Here is a 20925-nt window from a genome sequence, read left to right as displayed (position 1 = left end):
GCTGTTGGATTTAAGGGGATTTACAGATTCTCTGTGAGTGTTTGCTAATTTAGTACCTTGTATTTGCATGATGGCCATATCCTTGTTCAAACACCTACATGTATAGGGGTCCTTCGAACTTTTTTTGCCTTATTTTCTAAAGGATCCATTGTAAAATAACATGCCGGCTTGAAAATTTTTGTATCATCCCGACGAGATACTAAAAAAGTAATAATTTCTTCAACAATTTAATGAGATGTCTAATGAAATACAAAAAACACTAAATTAAACAACTTATTTGAAGAAGATAATTTAGGGTTGAACAATTTTTTTTTACTGGAGCAGGACTTGAACCTGAGACCTCCAGATTGACGCGAGGGCACTCTACCAACAGGCCTATCTAGCCCTGATGTTGCCGGTCTCCTAAACTACTCGTGGCTTATTACTTGATTTATTAACAATGAAGACCGACCTTGGCAAGAATTCATGTAAAATGGTGTACAAAACCTCCAAAATCATGTAGACTGTTTTGCAACCTGACAAACTTTCTAAAAGATACAAAAATTGCACATGTAGAAATAGTCAACTACATTCTTAAAAGTTAAATTTAAATTCCAATGAATTTGCTTTTTTAGTTGCTGGTAAAACATTGCTAGAAAGCAGAGAGAAACATCAGAGTGCCAGGCCTGGACAGAGTTGATGCAGGCCAAGGCCTCTGTTGCCCTGGTCTTGGCCTTGTTGCCATGGTCTTGGCCTTGTTGCCATGGTCTTGGCCTTGTTGCCCTTGGCCTTGTTGCCATGGTCTTGGCCTTGTTGCCCTTGGCCTTGTTGCCATGGTCTTGGCCTTGTTGCCCTTGGCCTTGTTGCCCCTACAAAATATTCCTGTATAGTAGATGATTTTTCCAATAGAAGTGCCCTTTACAAAAAATGAAGTTCCAGGCCTGAATGACGGTGGTACTTTTGCTTTCAAATCACAATATCTTACAAGAAAAGATATGTTTCAAATACTATTTGTAGGCTCTTTAAATAACGTTTATTTACATGACACAACATTGGAGACAACCGAAAAACATTCATTGCTCAATAAAAGATTAAAATCATCGATAGAAGAGTTACTTTATCTGTGTGCTTTCTGTAAACAAAAACAGGTTACCCCCCTCCCCCAGGTTATGGCCTCGAAAAACGTTACTGATATGAAACTTGAAGTGTACCCTCTATTGATGAACTATCAAGTTTATTGTAAATGTTTTGAACCAAGACTATGGGTTGGATACACTGTAGCATCAGGCCTAGTTGTTTTCTTTGGAAGAAAAAACCTTTAATAAATTAAACGAATACAGTGGGCAATTGGCGCTCAATTTTATGGCTCTGCTTACCGTATGCCACGGATTCAGCACTTGCAGAAGCGGGCAATTCTTTGCTAACTTCAAGCATAATATTTCATGGTTAGCAGGGAATTTTTGCTTGTGTGAGGCATTATTAGGCATTATTCACTAACGCAGCTAGTGCAAAAAATTGGTGCTTGCATAGTAAGAGGAGAATGGTGATAGCAAGCGCAGAATTTGGCGGTAAGCAGAGTCGTGAAATTGGGCCCTGGTTGCTTTAGTGTTCTCTTGCCCGCCCATTACCCATATGGACCAACGGAATTCCGGAACAGAGCCTTGCATGTGGATTTTGTTTTCACCAGTCCCTAGCGGGTTTGTTTCTCCCACATCATCAAACGACATATCTTCATTGTCCACTCTCTGCACAGGTATCTTCAGGCCTACAGGCTACAGTGTTAGGACATGTCACACAAAGCAATTTACAGGCAACCAATTCCAGGCAATCTCCAACAAAAAAATCTTAATATACTTGTGGGGAATCGTCAGACCTTCAGGCGAGGGGTGCGTTCCACTCGCGCCACGGATTCAGCACTTGCAGAAGCGGGGAATTCTTTGCTAACTTCAAGCATAATATTTCATGGTTAGCAGGGAATTTTTGCTTGTGTGAGGCATTATTAGGCATTATTCACTAACGCAGCTAGTGCAAAAAATTGGCGCTTGCATAGTAAGAGGAGAATGGTGATAGCAAGCGCAGAATTTGGCGGTAAGCAGAGTCGTGAAATTGGGCCCTGGTTGCTTTAGTGTTCTCTTGCCCGCCCATTACCCATATGGACCAACGGAATTCCGGAACAGAGCCTTGCATGTGGATTTTGTTTTCACCAGTCCCTAGCGGGTTTGTTTCTCCCACATCATCAAATGACATATCTTCATTGTCCACTCTCTGCACAGGTATCTTCAGGCCTACAGGCTACAGTGTTAGGACATGTCACACAAAGCAATTTACAGGCAACCAATTCCAGGCAATCTCCAACAAAAAAATCTTAATATACTTGTGGGGAATCGTCAGACCTTCAGGCGAGGGGTGCGTTCCACTCGCGCAAACGTTGCCAACAGTTGCGCACTTTTTGGCAAAAATTTCAAGTGGAATGAGTTGTGTGCTGCCACCGTTGGCGAACATTGGCGACTTCAGGGTGCGTTCCACTCGCGCAAACGACTCGCAACTGTTCGCGCAAACGTTTTTTTATCTTTTGAACGATTGGTGCGTATACGCGATGTCAATATGGCGGCGCCCTGAAATGAAGATGGCGCGCACCATACATAGTTTTTGTTTAACTTTGTTTTTGCTATAATAGTCCTCTTTTTGACATTACATCAACTAATTAACTTTGTTATTCCAAATCTGCATTATCATCCACCGAAAATACAATGTAATTGTGTTTGTGACAAAGAAATAATACCGTATGCTTGTCCGCCATTTTAAAAACCACTCGCCAACACCTCAGAAGTATGTTCGCCTAAAGTTGCCAACGTTCGCAAACAGTGACGGCGAACAACTCGTTCCACTTGAAATTGTTGGCGAACGTGCGCAACTGTTGGCAACGTTTGTGCGAGTGGAACGCACCCCTGGCGTACATACTTCTGAGGTGTTGCCGAGTGTTTTTTTTTTATATGGCGGGCAAGCATACGGTATTATTTTTTTGTCGCAAACATAATTACATTGTATTTTCGGATATTCATAATGAAGATTTAACGTAACTAAGTTAATTAGTTGAAGAAATTATGTAGAAAAGAGGACTACATGCAGCAAAAACTGAGTTTAAAAAAATACTACGTACAGTGCGGGCCATCTTCATTTCAGGGCGCCGCCATATTGACATCGCGTAATGCGCACCAATCGTTCCAACGAAAACGTTTGCGCAAACAGTTGCGAGTCGTTTGCGCAAGTGGAACACACCCCTGCTACTTCACGGAGGCAACAGAGGCGATTGCCTCTGTTGCCCCTTGTCATTGCCTTGGTGCCCTTGAAATGCTCCAGTAGAAATTTACAATTTCCTCAAAGGGTGCCCTTTGCCAAAGAGAAAATGCCTTGGTGCCCTTGCCCTTTCAAAAACGAAGCATACAGCCCTGAACTTTTGTAAAAAGAATGACTCCTGTGCCACCAAACTGGTCCTGTAGCATGCACTGCAGTTGGTTGCCTCCAAGTTGCCTCATAGGGTACCATTGGTTTCATCACCAGATTAAACTGAATGACATTGGAACTATCATCAATCTTGAGTCTGTTGAGTTGCCTTGCTTTATACCACCACATTATCTCCATCAAACAGTTCGCTCTCGGACAGTCTCAAGAAAGGGAGACCAGTCATGTGAAACGTGGGACATTTCACTTCAAATATTTCCTCTGCAATCAAAAACGAATCAAAGTCGTTGAAATGTATCACTTGTGTGAAAATCAAAGTAAAAATTACTGCTGAGTAGATGAGAATCTTTGCATGTTGGACTCACAATCTAGAGCCCTCGAGTGCATTTTGGCGACCCACCCCAAGCCCAACCGACTCAACAAGTCGGTTACCCGTTGTTCTAAAAACAGCATCGTTACGGTGCTCAACCGAACAAGCGACAACGCTCAACCGATGACCAATGTTCTGGTTGGGGTCGCCAAAACGCACTCCTAGTACTGTACTTTCGGTATACTCTTCTACCCAACTGGCCATTGGTGCCAACAAGTTTCACAGAATGAAAGAATGAGGTCATTCCAGAAGTCAACTGGTTTCTTGGATGACTAGCTCTCTATCATAATCAAGGGTTTGGAAAGTCAAGCGAATCAAACTTTCCAAACCTTGTTTCATAATTTAGTGCCAAATGTAATCAACTTTCAGAACTAACCATAGAGCTATATATACATTGACTAGAGCGCTAACACCCCGTTGTACACGCACTAAGATTTTGAAGCCGTGTGGGCGCATCCATGTTTATGTACAAACCATTACAATAGCTTGAAATTTTGTACGGCAATTGTACGGCTATTTGCATGATCATGCGTCTGTTCTTTGTTATGTGCCATCGAAGCAAAAAATGCAGTAAATGTGAACGCACAATCTGCTGATAAGCGCACAAACTGCGAGCGTCATGTGCATCATGATTAAAAGGCGCGTTTACCTTTTTTTAAGTAAGGCAACCAAGTCGAAGTTACTGTTTTCGTAGCGCGGACGTACGCGAGTGGACAGTTGCGTACGTATACGCACTTGCAGAATGTAAAATAATCGTGACAATGTGTGTTCTCTTAAAATTCCGAATTCACGCAACACATCAAACATGTCTGCGCCCAGGGTGGCTTCAAAACGCAGAGCACGTTAGCGCTCTAGTCAATATATATAGCTCTATGGAACTAACTCAAATCACCTACAAATTGTTCATTTTAATACTTGATTATTTAGGACAAGTATTATGTTTCTGGTTGACAACTCTGTTTCTGGTTGACAACTCTGGAGTTGTCAACCTCCAGTTCTTTTCAGAACCACACGACTCAAAAGAGATTTTACTCATGGTGCTACCACAAACCTGATCTGATTATACCATGGAGGAAGGAAGAGAAGGAGCTCGAACGAAGGGACTTCAAAAGTCGAACCCATGGTACCGCGGTCGTTTAACAACACCTTGTAATCACCCACATACCTTATACAGACAATGGGCGACCTGGCGTGTGAGTTTGCGCGTGCGCACTTGGTTCTTCACTCAACTATGGTGTCGTATGTCGTATGGATATAATACAGTAAAAAAAAAAATTTTGAGACCTGATAAAAATTGTGTACACTTGAATACCAACCACCCTCGTGTGCTAATACCCTAGTGACCGGAAAGTCACAAAAAATGTAAAAAATATGCCATGATGTTTCCGTGAAACACCACAAACGGTAAATGAAAACGTGTATATTCACAATTCTTGTCTCCAATGATTCAACTTTACAAGCAGGCAAGAGCACAGACTGGCGGTACCACACGTTCTGTTCAAAGAGATTTAATCCCGCTCGTTAATCGGCCGTCCAGCTGGAGGTCCCCTATTTTTTTCCACTGGTCAGACAGGGGCATTTTCAGAGTATTCTTTTGTTACTCTGCGGTTTTGCGCGTCGTTCAAGCTCCTTCTCTTCCTTCCTCCATGATTATACTACCACTATGCAAAGTTTCAAATCCTACTCACAGAGATTTGCATTTATAATAATTGCTTACTGCCTATGATTATTGTAAATATGAATACTGGATACATATTTATGAATGTTTCATTTATGATTAATACATTTATTTGTGATTAGCATGTTTACTTACGAGTTTGAAGATTGACCATCGAGAAGTGACCACCCATGGAGCCAGAGACGGTATCGAACGTTGTACAGCTCGTCCAGGAGTACTTAGTCCCAGGCTTAATAATCGGAAAAGCGCCTACGTATAAACAGAAAAGAACTGCTTGCAAGGTTCCCAATATTCTTTGATTAATGGCATGCATTAATCCAAGGGGGTGGTCCAAGGGGGGTACGGACCCCTCCCTGCTCTCGACGACTTTTAAAAGAAGTTTCTTTTTACTTTATTGTTCCTTTTTAAAATGTGCACCTTTAAACACAAAAATAGCCCTAATCTCATTGTAGGACTACATTAGTATTGCTTGCCCCAATCCTACCTACAATCATGACAACCTTCCAGTTACAATTTCAGGCCTGATACTTCCCGACAAATTTGTTCCTTGGTATGAGGGAAACTTTTCTCTTGGGTAATGGAAGGGGGCACCAAGGCATCAGTAAACAGGGGTATGGAGACTCATGCCTTTATCATTACGCAATGTTCGTGGGGTGTATTGTTTTGTAGGGGACCCCTCTGGTAAAATTCCTGAACCTGCATTTTTCAGTCCTGATACTTCCTGAAGAGGAACTGAGGCTCTTGCCTTTATCATTACACATTGTTCATAGGGTTTTTGTTTAAAGCCATTGGACCCTTTCGGTACGAAAAAAAAAGAAAAAAAGTTCACAGGTTTACAAATAATTTACAGGGTTTACAGAAGGTAATGGTGAAAGACTTCTCTTGAAATATTAGTCCATGAAATGCTTTACTTTTTGAGAAAACGGTAAAACATAATAAATTCTCGTTAGCAAGAATTACAGATTTATTTTAAACACATGTCATGACACGGCGAAACGCGCGGAAACAAGAGTGGGTTTTCCCGTTATTTTCTCCCGACTCCGATGACCGATTGAGCCTAAATTTTCACAGGTTTGTTGTTTTATATATAAGTTGTGATACACGAAGTGTGGGACTCGGACAACACTGTTTACCGAAAGTGTATAATAGCTTTAATGGGACCTCTAAAATAAAATTCATAAACCTGCGTCTGAATATACAGTAGAACTCTTGAATCCTAACGCTGACACTTTGATTCAATATGAAGATGAATTTACACAAGGGCTACTCTGTCTACTGTTTACAAGTTTAAAAGACCCAATGATGCTAAGCTAAAACATTAGACCTATAAAAAACTTTTACAAGTTTACTAGAGTGCTACCTAGTCCTGCGTCAGAATGTGTATAAATGACCATGTTTGCGTACAAACCTATGTAAAAGCTTGACATTTGGTACGGTGGCTTTACAGTCATTTGCCCAAAATTGCTTTCATTCGTTTGTGTATTAAATAATCTATAAATCCAGTACTGTCTTTTCAACATGCCAACCAAACCCTCATAAATGCATGTGCCTCAGTTTCAGTACAAACCAGCTTGATGAAAAATACATTTGTTCCTCGGTGTATATCTGCGCCAAAGAGACTTCAAGAAATGTACTTAAATCAATGGCTGATACATGTGAAGAAAATGGTCCATGGACCGGCGAACCAATTGTCGTACAATCTAAACACAGTGATCAGCGACCCCCTTTTACGGGGCTCAAATCCACAAGACTACAGGGCTTGCAGCTAAACAAATTTACTGGTTCAGAATTTATTATACAAGACCAGAATCAAAATACATTGTTAACTGAACAAAGCACTAAGAGGCGATCTATCCAATTTGTCTTATGTGTAAGTAATTTGATACTAAAGAAAATTTGAAGTTATTAATAAGCCTCATAGTCAAACAGATTTTCACAATAACTGCACAAGTACATGTAGCATATTTTCAATTGAAACAAAAACAAGACCACCCGAGTTAACTGGCTCGACGCTAACATCACTGGCTTGAGGCCTGCAGTCCACTGTTAATTTCGAGCCCTGCTACCTTCGTTACATAACCCTTAGAAAAATGCAGGTCAACCAACTCTTCAAACCGTCAGTTCAGACTAGCCGTAAGAGAAACAAAAAGTTGGATCCACTTACCAATAACGCCATCTCCAACGACTGTTTCAACTTTACCATTACCGTCTATCACTTCCCAGTGCCTGGTTAACAGCTGACAGGTTTCTATGAGGAGAGAAAATCGGGCATTTAACAGGTGTGTGAATCCTCTTATTTTACGTCAAGTATAACACAAAGTTCAATGGCAAGAGTTGGGATGGTTGAAGGAACGTTACAGAATTGTTTTTGCTAACAAAACAGTTGGTCGCATCCACTATATACATGAACTGACAAACCTGTAGAAGTTTGAGATCGATCGGCCATCCTGGGTCACGAGAGAATAGTGCAAAAACCGATAACAAATTTTGCATTGCATCGATGCCAAAATAAAAAATGAATAAAACGCTCACTGAGCGATAAACTCCAAACGCGAAGTTAGATTATTTATTTCTCATCAAATATGACATTTCAGACAGAAATATTTCAAGGAAAGTTTTCAACTATCATCATCATTAGACCGTGTAATTTTTATGTAAATCTGTGATCTTCACGATTTTTGTTTCTTACCAATTCTGTAACTTTCCTTTAAATATGAAGTTTATAGTATAGAGGACAATGAGACATACAAAAAAACATAAAGGTTCCAAGAGGCACTAAGAGATACCAAGATAGGAGGAACTAAACGTTACTAATAGGTAGTAATATGTACCAAGAGGTAATAACATCAACTCAATGTCCCTGGGAAGTATTTTATGTTTAGCTGGGCCTTTTTTTCCCCCTATTTCTCCTTCCATGTTTTGGTGACCAGTTGATAAGCTGAGAGACAGCTGGTGATGTATGAGTGCCCTGCTAGTCTCAGACAACGCTGTTGTATTTTAGCGGATAATTGCCATGCAGTTCAGTATTTGTCATACGTTGACTCCACTCATTGAAGCAATTTCACATCAATTCAATACAAATCTAATGATCAAGTGATTCGATACCATTGGATTCAAAAGTGTTCACAATAATGTGCCTAGCCCACTTACAAAGAAAACAAGTCACAGGGGGAAAAAAAATCAAATAGTTACATAAAAATTATCCATAGCCTACTTTTTTTATGAACATCCTTGTCCATCTCCATGGTGATGTGATAAGAGAACATTCTCTTGGGTCTGTTTAGTGTTTCACTGAGCTCAGGAACAAAGGTCGTTGCTACGGTAACCTTGACATCATCGGTCACTGCTAAGCAAGATGGCTCATGGTAAAATCTAGATGATAAAATAATAATATCCATGATCTTATAGCGATAACATTCAGTTTTTATAAAGTGCTTTATCCACAGTCGTCTACAGGGCTTAACTAATTGTTCTGGTTAAACAAAGACAAGCTGACCACAGAGTGGGAATTGAACCATCGACGATCAGATTAAAGTATCTGCGCTCTACCAACTGGACTATCTAGCCCTATGTCTTGTGGTGGTCTCCCTATTTATCTATCTTTCAATATTATTATCTAAGTTTTGGGTGCCAATTTAGAAGCCAAACATGAATTAGCTGCTGTGCAGCCAGGGATAACACCTGAAACACTTGTTTGTATCATTAACGTTTGTAAATTGGATAAAGAAGAAAACCCACATAAAACAAGATTTAAGACACATAAAATCAAATCGCCAGCAAAGACATACTTGAACACCGGTTGAAGTATTATCCACTTACAGAGAAAAATGAAATACAGTGCTCAAACTTAGACGGAAAATCCACAATACCACAGGGCTTGTAGCTTGGTGTAATTCAGGACCAGAATTGAGATGCCTTTAAAGGCAGTGGACACTATTGGTAATTACTCAAAATAATTATTAGCATAAAACCTCACTTTGTTAATGAGTAATAGGGAGAGGTTGATAGTATAAACCATTGTGAGAAACGGCTCCCTCTGAAGTGGAGTAGTTTTCGAGAAAGAAATAATTTTCTACGAATTTGATTTTGAGACCTCAGATTTAGAATTTGAGGTCTCGAAATCAAGCATCAGAAAGCACACAACTTCGTGTGACAAGGGTGTTCTTTCTTTCATTAATATCTCACAACTTCGACGAACTTTAACAGGTTTGCTATTTCATGCATATGTTGAGATACACCAAGTGAGAAGACTGGTCTTTGACAATTACCAATAGTGTCCAGTGTCTTTAAAACAATTTGACAATTGAACAGATGAATTTGTAAAGCACAAGGAGAAGATTTTCTCATCTGTTTTCAACAGAATTATTAGCGTTTTTTTAGACTGAAAGTTACATTTGATCACAAACACAAGACTACTAGACTTGTCCAGTCATGAGTTTACAGGCCTAATGCTAAAAGAACTGGCCTGAGGCCTGCAGTCCAGTGTATATTTCAAGTGTATATTGTAATTCAATAGTCGTTTTACCTGAATAACCCAGTAGGATGCACCATAGTCCCTGGATCAGATAGTCTGTCTGCAAGTTGTGACAACCAGTCAGTAAAACTCTCTGCTGACAAGAAAAATCCTTTGTGTGCCACCCCATGGAAGAAATTCTGCAGGAGAAAGAATTTAATTAGGATTTGAAAATTCACATTGTGGGAGAACAATAAGGTGAGGTATTTTACTAGCATTTCACAACACATGGCACCTCAGGTTTGCGTCTAATAAGGATGCAGCAAAATGGTCTTATAATAGGGTCTCACAATTCATCACTGCACTAACCTATCTTTCTGAAAGTTTGTATATATACTCAGCGTTGAGTACGTAGATACATGCGCTATATAAGACTTCAATATTATTATGATTACTATTTCTTAACACCCTGCTGATCAAAAACACCAGAGCTTGAGTCCAGTGTCCTTATCTGCTCGGCCACAACGTGCCACAATCACACTTAAAACAATCTTAAATGCAAGTAACAACACAATCAAGAATCATGTGAACATTCCAGACTATTCAGCAATATCTTTGTACATACATGCAAAAAGTTGTGTTGACGATAGAACATAAAACCCCGCAGGAATTCTCCTGTAGAGTCCAGGCACATCCGTATCGTTGTTCTGTTGAATGGACATCTCAATACAGTCAAGGTCTTCAGATTCTGTTGAAATACAATACAATATTTTTTACATACAGTCAACAAAAAGTTTGAGGCAGTGAAGAATAATTCACACTGAATTCAGGAAGTTTGTGGGCAAGATTTTCTCTTTGAAAGAGTATCATAGTGCTGGTGAGAAACAAGAGAAACTGAATCTCCCACTGACTCAAATTTATCAACAGACATGTATGCAGGGTCATCAGAAAGATTAAGAATTTGGGAGACTACTTTGTTCTAAAAAGAACTCTCACTTATTAACTACTACTTGGGCCTAATTTCATAGAGCTGCTACAAAACATAAGCACAAAAATTACCTTAGCATGAAATTTCTTCCTCGATAAAAACAGGATTACCAACCAAATTTCAAGGTGATTTTCAGGATGAGCAAACAACAGCTGAATACCAGTAACAAGGAATATGCAACAAATTTAAATTTGGTTGGTAATCCTGTTTTTACCAAGGAAGAAATTTCATGCTTAGCAAATTTTTGTGCTTAGCAGCTCTATGAAGTTGGGCCCAGGTCAGAGGGTACTTTGGCCTAGTGGACTGAGGGGACTTCTCATTATTAACTTCACTGCTGCGAAGTGAGTTCTTATTGGTCCAAACATTTTCGACTAGCTTGCTTTAGTCATCGTTGAAAGATGCAGCAGACATTACCAAGAACATCTCAAGAAGCCACTTACATTTTCCTGATCTTCATTTCCGTCTTGGATCAACGTTAGGATCTCCTCATAACTCAGCAGAGATGGTGAGCTACTGTAGTCATACAGACTTAATGTACCTCCTAAGCCAATAGTTACTGTATCATCGCCATCGGTAGGTATCGTCTGACCGTTGTGAACGTGAAGTGAACATAGTAAATCCAATGGGATGTCAATGTTCTCTTCTTTACCTGAGAGTTGATCATTCTGGGGTTCTAATGGACCTATAGCAAATGGGAAGGAAACAAAGTGTTAAACTATAATATAATGTACAGTTCTTATTAATAATAATAACAAATTCTTATATAGCGCATTTCACAATAAACCGTATCAATGCGCTTTACATTAGTCCCCTGGTCATTGGGCCAATAAACATCCCTTTAATCTTTCTCAGCTCCCATTAGAGAGTATACAGCCCCGAGCTGCCGTGGCGCTCCGAAAGCTTTTCATTCACAATATCGGCCTCTACCCTCGCAGGTACCCACTTATACCCCTGGGTGAAGAGAAGCAATTATAGTAAAGTATCTTGCTCAAGGACACAAGTGTCACGACCGGGATTCGAACCCACACTCCGGTGAATTAGCACCAGAACTTGAATTCGATGCTCTTAACCACTCGGCCGTGACACTCTACAACCGACAGGCACTCTTATACAACCGACAGGCACTCATTCAAAAAAGGGCGCTGCCAGAAACAATGAGACAAACCCCTTCTCTTAAAGACAGTGGACACTATTGGTAATCGTCAAAGACCAGTCTTTTCACTTAGTGTATCTCGACATATGCATAAAATAACAAACCTGTGAAAATTTGAGCTCGATTGGTCGTGGGAGTTGCGAGATAACTATGAAAGAAAAAACACCCTTGTCACACGAAGTTGTGTGCTCTCAGATGCTTGATTTCGAGACCTCAAATTCTAAATCTGAGGTCTCAAAATCAAATACGTGGAAAATTACTTCTTTCTCGAAAACTACGTTATTTCATAGGGAGTCGCTTCTCACAATGTTTTATACTATCAGCCTCTCCCCATTACTCGCTACCAAGAGAGGTTTTATGCTAATAATTATTTTGAGCAATTACCAATAGTGTCCACTGCCTTTAATCACAACCGACAGGCACTCATTAAAAAAAAGAATACTGTCAGAAACAATGAGATAAACCCCTTCTCTTAACGAAAAGTGTACTTGGTTCTTTTACAAGCATTACACAACACAAAGGACCAATGAATTTGCATCCCATCCGAAGGACGAAGCAAAGGTGTCTTGCTTAGGATACAAAAGGATACAAAAGTGTCATGACCAGAACTTGAACCTAAAAACTCTGCTGACCAGAAAAATTAGAGCTTGAGTCCGGTACACTTGACTGCTAGGCCACGACACGCCAAAAAGTTTACCTTTTTTCTGAGCTGAATCAAAACTTACCCCTTAGAGACTTGAAGATGTTGATGGCTCCTCTTTCTTTCAATGAATCTTCTATTCTATTCCAGTACCCTTTGATCGTAGCGTAACAATCAATGAACTGGCCGAGGTTCTGATACCATTCTTTGAAAGTTGTGTACCAGCTGGCAGAAGTGTCATCTTCTGTTTCGGGTCTGAGGTAAGAAGACAAAATAATGAAATCTAGTACAATAATTATGACCTCAAATTTTCTGAGCTATCATTTCTTGAAGGACTGTATAAACAAATTGTAGACTATAGTGTTAGATCCAATTATATAAAAAGCTTGGAATTTTTAAGAATTTGTATTGAGTACCATTATAATGAGCTAGTGGAAGTGTCATGGCCGAGCGGTTAAGAGCACCGAATTCAAACTCTGGTGTTTCTGATCAGCAGACGTGTGGGTTCGAATCCCCAGCCGTGACACTTGTGTCCTTAATCAAGACACTTCACCATTGCTTCGTCCTTCGGATGGGATGTAAAGCCGTTGGTTCCATGTGTTGTGTAATGCATGTAAAAGAACCCAGTGCACTTATCGAAAAGCGCAGGGGTTTGCCCCGGTGTTCCTGGCTGTACCTTGTTTGGTAGATACGCGCGTTAGATATAAGAATTTGATATTATTATTACTACCCTATTGGGTAATGTACGCTCACTGAACTACGGGTACATGTGTGTTAGTTGAAATTAAATACAGGGTACATGTAGAGTGAGTGTTAAGATGAATACATTCTTAGGGCCATGTCACACAAGACAATTTACCAGTTCCAGGCAATCTCCAAGAAGAAAAAGGCTTTCAAGTTTGAATGTTCTATTTTTGGGGGGGGAATCGCAAGACATTGTTTGAACAATTTCTCATGTGCTACCAAAATGGTCCCATATCATGCACTGCAGTTTTGTTGTCTCCAAGTCGGCTGTAAAATTTGCCTAGTGTGACCCTATTGGTAATTGTCAAAGACTATTCTTCACAGTTGGTGTATCTCAACATATGCATAAAAATAACAAATCTGCGAAAATTTGAGCTCAATTGGTTGTCGAAGTTGCCAAATAATAATGGAAAAAAAAAACACCCTTGTCACACGAAGTTGTGTGCTTTCAGATGTTTGATTTCGAGACCTCAAAATCTAAAGTCTCGAAATCAAATTCGTGGAAAATTACTTCTTTCTTGAAACCTACGTTACTTCAGAGGGAGCCGTTTCTCACAATGTTTTATACTATCAACATCTCTCCATTACTTGTTACCAAGTAAGTTTTTATGCTAACAATTATTTTGAGTAATTACGAGTACCAATAGTGTCCACTGCCTTTAAAACTCTCTAAGGGGCTGGTGATGTGACTGCTGAAATAGAAGATCCATTGGTCAGGAAGAGAGCCTCTAAAGACTAGAAAAGGTATTATTGCCATACTTTCCCCTGGATCTACATATATATCAGGCTGTGTACGTGTAGCTATTGCCAATTTGCATATAGGCGTGGGACTCGCACATTAGGGGTCTGTCTCACGCTCTCACGCACCGCAACCATTTTGCTCACGCATCTGGGCCAGATCGGGAAAAAAAAAAAATACTGCACAATCTTCAGATTGCACGCAGTTTTTTAGAATTCTCAAATTGAGCTGGCATGCAAACAAAGCACAAATTTGAAGATTGTGCACGCTTTTTGCTCTCTCAGAAGATTCAGCCAACAATTTGGCTATTCGGCTGAGCGCAAAACGTGAATTGTGCACAAGTTTGTCCCGATTTCTTTGCAAATTCGTTGAATGCACTCCACGATTGAGACTCAACAGGCAGAAGTCGTCTTGGACATCATTTTAGCCAGAAATTTATCTTTTTGGGGGAAATAATCTGACACAATCGTACCTCCACACTAACCAGAAACATCTCCTGCGTACCTCATGTGAGTTCTAAGTATACTGAAGAGGTTTTTTATGCATTTTGAAACACTTTTTTTTCTCCACAAATAATTTTATGCAATAAAACCGTTATCCGATAAAAACAAAAAAGGTTTCTTTCTTTTTGAACTTGCCATCTCTGCAATAGAGTTGCTACATGTAAATTGTCACAAAAAAGTGATGTGCATTTAAAAGAAGCCATCCAAATTAAGTGGCTTCCCTATACTTACATGGTATCTAGGAGCCAGTAGGTGTGACATAATCTCCTCCACAATTTATCACTGTGTACTAAACTTTGTAAATGCTGACAAACACATCCCAACCTGAAATATGATTCATATAATAAATTAAAAAAATCATGGTAAATTTCAATATCAACAGGCCTGAAATTTCATCTTTGAGAGTTTATAAGGGTTAGGTCATTTTCATTTTTCAAAGTACAATTTGTGTATATTGCAAAATCTTTTATCTTATCCTGGCCTAATGTTGGCAACGCAGGCAATTTTCCTCAATGTTCTTGAGAATCCAATAGAAATGTACAATTTCCTCATAGAGATGCCCTTTACGAAGGAGACAGTGTCTTGCCAGTGCCTTTTTTGCATTAGGCTTGATCATCGTACTTGATGTTTCTGGAACCAAATACTCACTTAAAGTTTCTGTGTGTGAGTGTTACTGCCACACAGATATAGTGAACGACCACCAGTGACCATGCATACATTATATGTGTTAGACCATTTGTTGGTAAACTTTCAGCCCACTTTTTCACTCATTTAAAAAAATAGATATCTCATTTGAGTAAATTAGATACTAACTATTTTATTTCTTTAAACGAATGAAAAAGTGGTGGCAGGATACTGAAACTTTTCCAACCATTTGATAGATTTATTTGATTTGTTCAACTTAAAAAAAAAACCTTGTCTAGTCTAGCGGTTCATTGTTCATGTATTGCACAAATTAATGGTCATGGCGTCATTGATCCCCAAACGATGGAAATGTGCATTCATATACGCACTGCGCATGACTCTCACTCCAATGATAGGCTTTCATGCATGCACGTTTCATCAAAGATGGCGTTCAATGAAAAACCTGGGTCTATTTGTAATGTATCATGTAGCACTCTTGCACAAAACATGAACTAAAAATACTTGTTTAAACAACAAGTGCACTTTTGATTGTTGTATCTCTTCTCATATGATCTGATGATGGGGCAGTAGTTTATTGACAGCCAGGTACAGTAGGAGAGGAGAGTCCAGTAGCACTAGCACTGTTTAGCAGACACTCAAGGTGTTAGCCCCATTACACCAATTTATGGTGACCTTTTTGGATAACTTTCCGTATGGCGCCACCACTTGTTCACTCTTATTTTACAGAAAGGGATATCTCATTGAGGTAAATTAGATACTATAAATAATATTATTTCATATCGAATGAAAAAGTGGTGGCGCCATACGGAAACTTTTCCACATTTTGTTTTTAAAGGGTGACCAGTATGTGTTGACAAATGGCATATATATTTAAATTCCTCATTACATAATCCTATCACCTCAATCAAAATTCACAATCTCTCTCTCTGTCAGTCAGTGTCACTGACACCATGACACTGTCTTTATTTTATTTAATGTTTTACTTGCCTGCAAAGATCTTTAAAATCAACATAGGATAACAAGTGAAGCAGCACCTCATCAGGTAAACAGCTCGAAAAATCAACAAGCTTTCCCTCAACCTCCATGGTCTACGCTTGAATCATGCTTTTACAAATAAACTTTCCCAAACCATCAGAAAGTTCTTTGACAGCAGCTCGGATTGTTGATGGTGGGCGCAGCCATTTTGCAAATTTTACATTCTTCTGAAGTTGAACAGCGCCCTCTTCAGTTTGTACTGAATTTTGTATACCCTTTTTTCACAGAGCATGTTTTTACTAGGTGGCCGTTGTTAATGGACAGTGTGGCCAGAAACCCCGTTGTGACATTAATTGAATTACTAGAAATTATCAATAAAATAATGACCCTTGATTCCTGACTGAAATTTCCCCAATTTTGCCATAATAACAAGTCAACCCTGACAATTTTAGCCAATTCTCCAAAGTGCAATGACCTGGAGGAGTCGTACTCATTTTTGTAAAGCTTTTTTTCTGGGCTAATCAACTTACTAGGGGGGGGGGTCTCAATTATGTTCTTTTTTCCCTTTTCTTTATGGGCAGCTGACAGCTATTGCACTCATGTGTTATTATGACATGATTATATCCCATTCCAAAAACAGAAGATGTAGGGCCCACTCATAAGGTGGAGCAGTCAGTTCTTTGTATGAAACCATTATAGAGGTAGAAAAAGGTTTATGGTTAGTATATGTGCATGGAGGTAGGATTAGACCTCCATGTTATGTGGTACACCCATCCTGAGTGCAATCAAACTGTGAGGGATTACTTGGCAAAGGATGCCACTCATGTTTGTCTAAATTGAGAGAAAGCGATACAAACTTCATAGATTCTGTTTGCTTTTTTTTTTTTTTTTTAACAATGAAAATGCATGAGGTAATCCTAGACAGAAGCTGGGCAAAGTAAAGAAGTCATTTCATGAAATATTTGATGGGAAATTGCACAAAAACATGTTTATCTCTTCCACATGTTCTGGATTTCTTCTTAGCTTAGGCTTACGTTTCAATGTTGGTTATTGTAGGTTATGTGTAGGTTATTGTTTGTATTTAGCGCCTGGCACACTTCGATGGATTTTGTTCGTTTATAAGTTTTCATTATTATATTGGATGATACTGATAAAAATAATGGTTCCACAACGTTGGGATAAGTGGGAGGCTGACACGCCCATCAGGGTTAAAAAGTCAATCTAGTGACCCGTGTTTACCAAAACAGTCTATACCATTTTTGACAAAAAACACAGACTCCAAAATCAAAAATTTACTCCATTTATATTTTAGAGATTTATTCAAGATACACAAACAGATATTTTAATTCATGATTAGAGTAATTAAATCACATGATCCAATGACTGTTTCAATTTCATTAAAAACAATCATAATTGCACATAAGTTTTCTTTACATTATTTTATCAAAATAATTTTTCTTGGTGGGAATAAAATTTACATCATCAATCAATCAACCAATTAAAAAGACCACTACTTAATCCCAGTACAGTTTAAATTACATTTAATTAAAGTACTGCAGTTCAATACTAACACAAATATCTGGAAAAAACCAAAAATAGTCGGTGTACATTTTCATAACATGAATGGAAGTTTAGAGAAGTTATTATATAATTTTCTTTACAGCATTCGTATCCGAGTTAAATTTCTACAACTAGTTAGTTTTTGAGCCAGTCACTTGGAACTGCAAACACACAGATATCCTGGGTTTGTCTTTACATGAATGGAAAAGTTAGGAATGATAGGGGCTTTACCAACATGACTTACATTTCAACAGTCAATGAGTTAAATTTCTACTTTACTAGTTTTTTAGCGAGACACTTGGAACTGCAAACACAGAAACATCGTTGGGTTGGCAGAAAAAGTCGCTCAAATTGTTTGTCGTGAGGTAAAATAAAACAGTATAGAACGCTAGGGTTTTTAAGGCTTTACCAACATGACTTACATTGCCAACAGTTATAATATCTGAGTTAAATTTCTACAACTAGTTAGCTTTTGAGCTAGTGACTTGGAACTGAAAACACAGAGACATCCTTGGGTTGGCAGAAAAAGTCGTTCAACAATATGTTTGTCTGAAGGTAAAAGAAAACAGTTTGGAACAACAAGGATTTTAGGCTTTAACAACATGACTTACATTGCAACAGTCATGAGTTAAATTTCTATAACTAGTTAGTTTTTGAGCGAGAAAGGCAGACAGAATTGCTCCAGAAATGTTTTTAAAGAATGTCAAAGAAAACAGTTTGGAACAATAGGGTTTTTAGGCTTTACATTGCACAAAAAACAACTTGTTTTCAAAGTCATAATCCTCATTGTTCAGTTTGAAACATGAAAACATGCAATGATTTTGTGGCACAGCTCAGCCCCAAGAACCCACAAGAACTCTAATGTCCTTATCTTTCTCAATAAAAACAAATAATTATAGAATCAAATATTCTCCATTAATTTACATACTTTAAAGTTAAAACTGATTCATTGTTTGTATACAAAGTTCTTTGTGAAGTTGACAACTTCTTATCTAAAGTCACACAATCCTTTCGTACATGCCATACACACTTTTATTAGAGTTTCCTCTAGTTTAAACCAGGGCCAATTTCATAGAACTGCTTTAGAACAAAAAGTAGCTGACAAAAGTCAATGTTGCTTAATACCAGATAAAAAGTTACCAATCAAAATGCCAGGCAATGTATGTAATTATGTCTTTGACTGTATTCTTCCAACCTTTTGCTATATTAAGCAAAACTAAGCAGGCAAGCAATCAAGGAGAGTACTATGTAATGACATAGTATTTTGGTTTGTGACCCTTTTCTAGTAAAAATTTTAATATTGATTTGAGTTTTGATATGAGCAGCTCTGTGAAGAAACATGCAGTGTTTTAGTTGCAGCCTCGCAAGTCACTAAATCAGTTATTAGATTTAAATAAACTTTTGACAGCAGTGGAATTTCCAATATTTTTCAATTGTTGCAACAATCAATTTCATACAGCAATAGGGATGGATGACTACAATCAGTCTACAACAGTGACAATGATTATGTTTTAAGTCCAATAAAGATGCCTTCCATATTATAAATATGAAAGGTCGCAACATTAATGTCCAATTTACTCTTCAGAAAGCATCCAACAAACTTCCAGCACTGATTTTTGATAAATGAAGACCAACGGTGGGACAGATAGGAGAAACTATTTGGGGGTTGTGCCTTTAATGATTACAGGACCATCAACAAATTTAGAAAGAACATAACAAGCAATGGTAGCCATTTAAAAAAAAATTAAAAATTGCTTGTTACATACCTTTTTAATCCCCATTGTTGATAAACAAACCAAGCTGGTAGGCATGGACGTCCGAATGTTAGTAAAACACCCAATATTGTTAACAGGTGTTTCAACCAAGTTCAACATTTTCTGCAAACTTTCAATTCAATTAAATACATCAAAAGATTGGTTGTTTTGTTTCCCCAAAAAATCACTTCTAAGTTTGAATATTGTGGAATATTGTTAAAAACAGTATAGCCATCTGTATTTTTTATTTTTATTTTGCATTGATGGCTTTCCACAGTTTTCCAGCCTCGGTTGTCAAAAAATCGGTCTGTGACATAAGCTATAGAAAGGTCTAGTCTCTCTATAAACTTCTACAGTCCAATAGCTAAATATCTTTCTCATGACACACTCTGACCGTGTTTCAAATTCCAATGTCTCACCAAAGACACGATCCCATCACCTACCTGCCCTTCTTAACAAACAAACAAACAAACAACAAAAGTAAAACCAAGATTTAGACAAAAAAACAAACATAGTCAGTTCTTAACTGACTTTACATTTTCTTTTTTAAAGCCACCCTTAAAAGAAATATGCGTAAAAATATACTTTCCGACCCTTTCATATTCAGCAAAAATATAAAGTAAAAACACAGAACAACCACACTGCCAACCAACAGCTTTCAAAAGAAACTTCAAGATATATTAATCTATACTTACAAAACTTCTTTTAACGATCATAGTCAGGACTGAGTTGGAAGCAACATAATGAGATAATAATAATAATCTGAAATGCACTTTCAAGTGCCTTCTTCCCATTTACTTCAGCAAGTTAAACACAAGTCAACCTCGGTATAAAACATTGTGTGATTTATTTTGAGTCCTCAAATTCAGAGTTACCTCCTAAAATAGTTGCTAAAATGATTTTAGAGAAAGTTGAGTTATTTTATCCTCAAGTCTTCGACCTTGCGTATTAGATACTTTATATAACTTTAAATAATAAAATATAATATCCACATATGGCACATTTGCTTTAATATAAGGTGGGCGTAGTGGATTGCATTTTTTAGCAATCTCATCAAAGGTGCAAACTAGTTCCAAGACTGACAAACACGGCCAGTTAACATTTTGCGCTTAAAATTTCTCCACTTTTATTAAAGCGCATCTGTCTCACAGATTCCTGATTCTCAGATACTGAATTTGCTGGTATTAATGAGATGTATTACGTCTACAGTTGAAAAAACAAATTAATTCGATGACTGACATCAACTAATAGATGTTAGTTTTGCATCGAGATAAAGAATAAG

At 38.2% G+C, this 20925-nt stretch overlaps 1 protein-coding gene across 1 annotated transcript; it reads right to left on the bottom strand.

Annotated features, from left to right (window-relative positions):
• Positions 1-3363: 3363 nt before the first annotated feature.
• On the bottom strand, positions 3364-16539 carry LOC117291775 (F-box only protein 3-like). Its single transcript, XM_033773679.1, has 10 exons — positions 16342-16539; positions 14941-15033; positions 12809-12978; positions 11371-11612; positions 10568-10690; positions 10015-10142; positions 8704-8861; positions 7654-7737; positions 5625-5738; positions 3364-3702 (listed from the first exon to the last, which is right to left on the bottom strand). The coding sequence occupies exons 1-10, from the start codon at positions 16437-16439 to the stop codon at positions 3599-3601; spliced, it is 1314 nt and encodes a 437-aa protein (XP_033629570.1). The 5' UTR covers positions 16440-16539; the 3' UTR covers positions 3364-3598.
• Between the last annotated feature and the right edge of the window lie 4386 nt (positions 16540-20925).

This window comes from Asterias rubens, chromosome 6 (assembly GCF_902459465.1).
Source record: "Asterias rubens chromosome 6, eAstRub1.3, whole genome shotgun sequence".
Taxonomy (NCBI): domain Eukaryota; kingdom Metazoa; phylum Echinodermata; class Asteroidea; order Forcipulatida; family Asteriidae; genus Asterias; species Asterias rubens.
Note: the sequence above shows the minus strand (reverse complement) of the source record. Positions and strands in the feature narration are given on the sequence as shown.

Coding starts and splice junctions, on each gene's coding strand:
- LOC117291775 (XM_033773679.1), bottom strand. CDS start 16,439: ATGGAGGTTGAGGGAAAGCTTGTTGATTTTTCGAGCTGTTTACCTGAT. Junction 15,034..16,341: donor GATTTTAAAGATCTTTGCAG/GCAAGTAAAACA, acceptor ATCATATTTCAG/GTTGGGATGTGTTTGTCAGC. Junction 5,739..7,653: donor CGTTGGAGATGGCGTTATTG/GTAAGTGGATCC, acceptor GTTTATACGTAG/GCGCTTTTCCGATTATTAAG.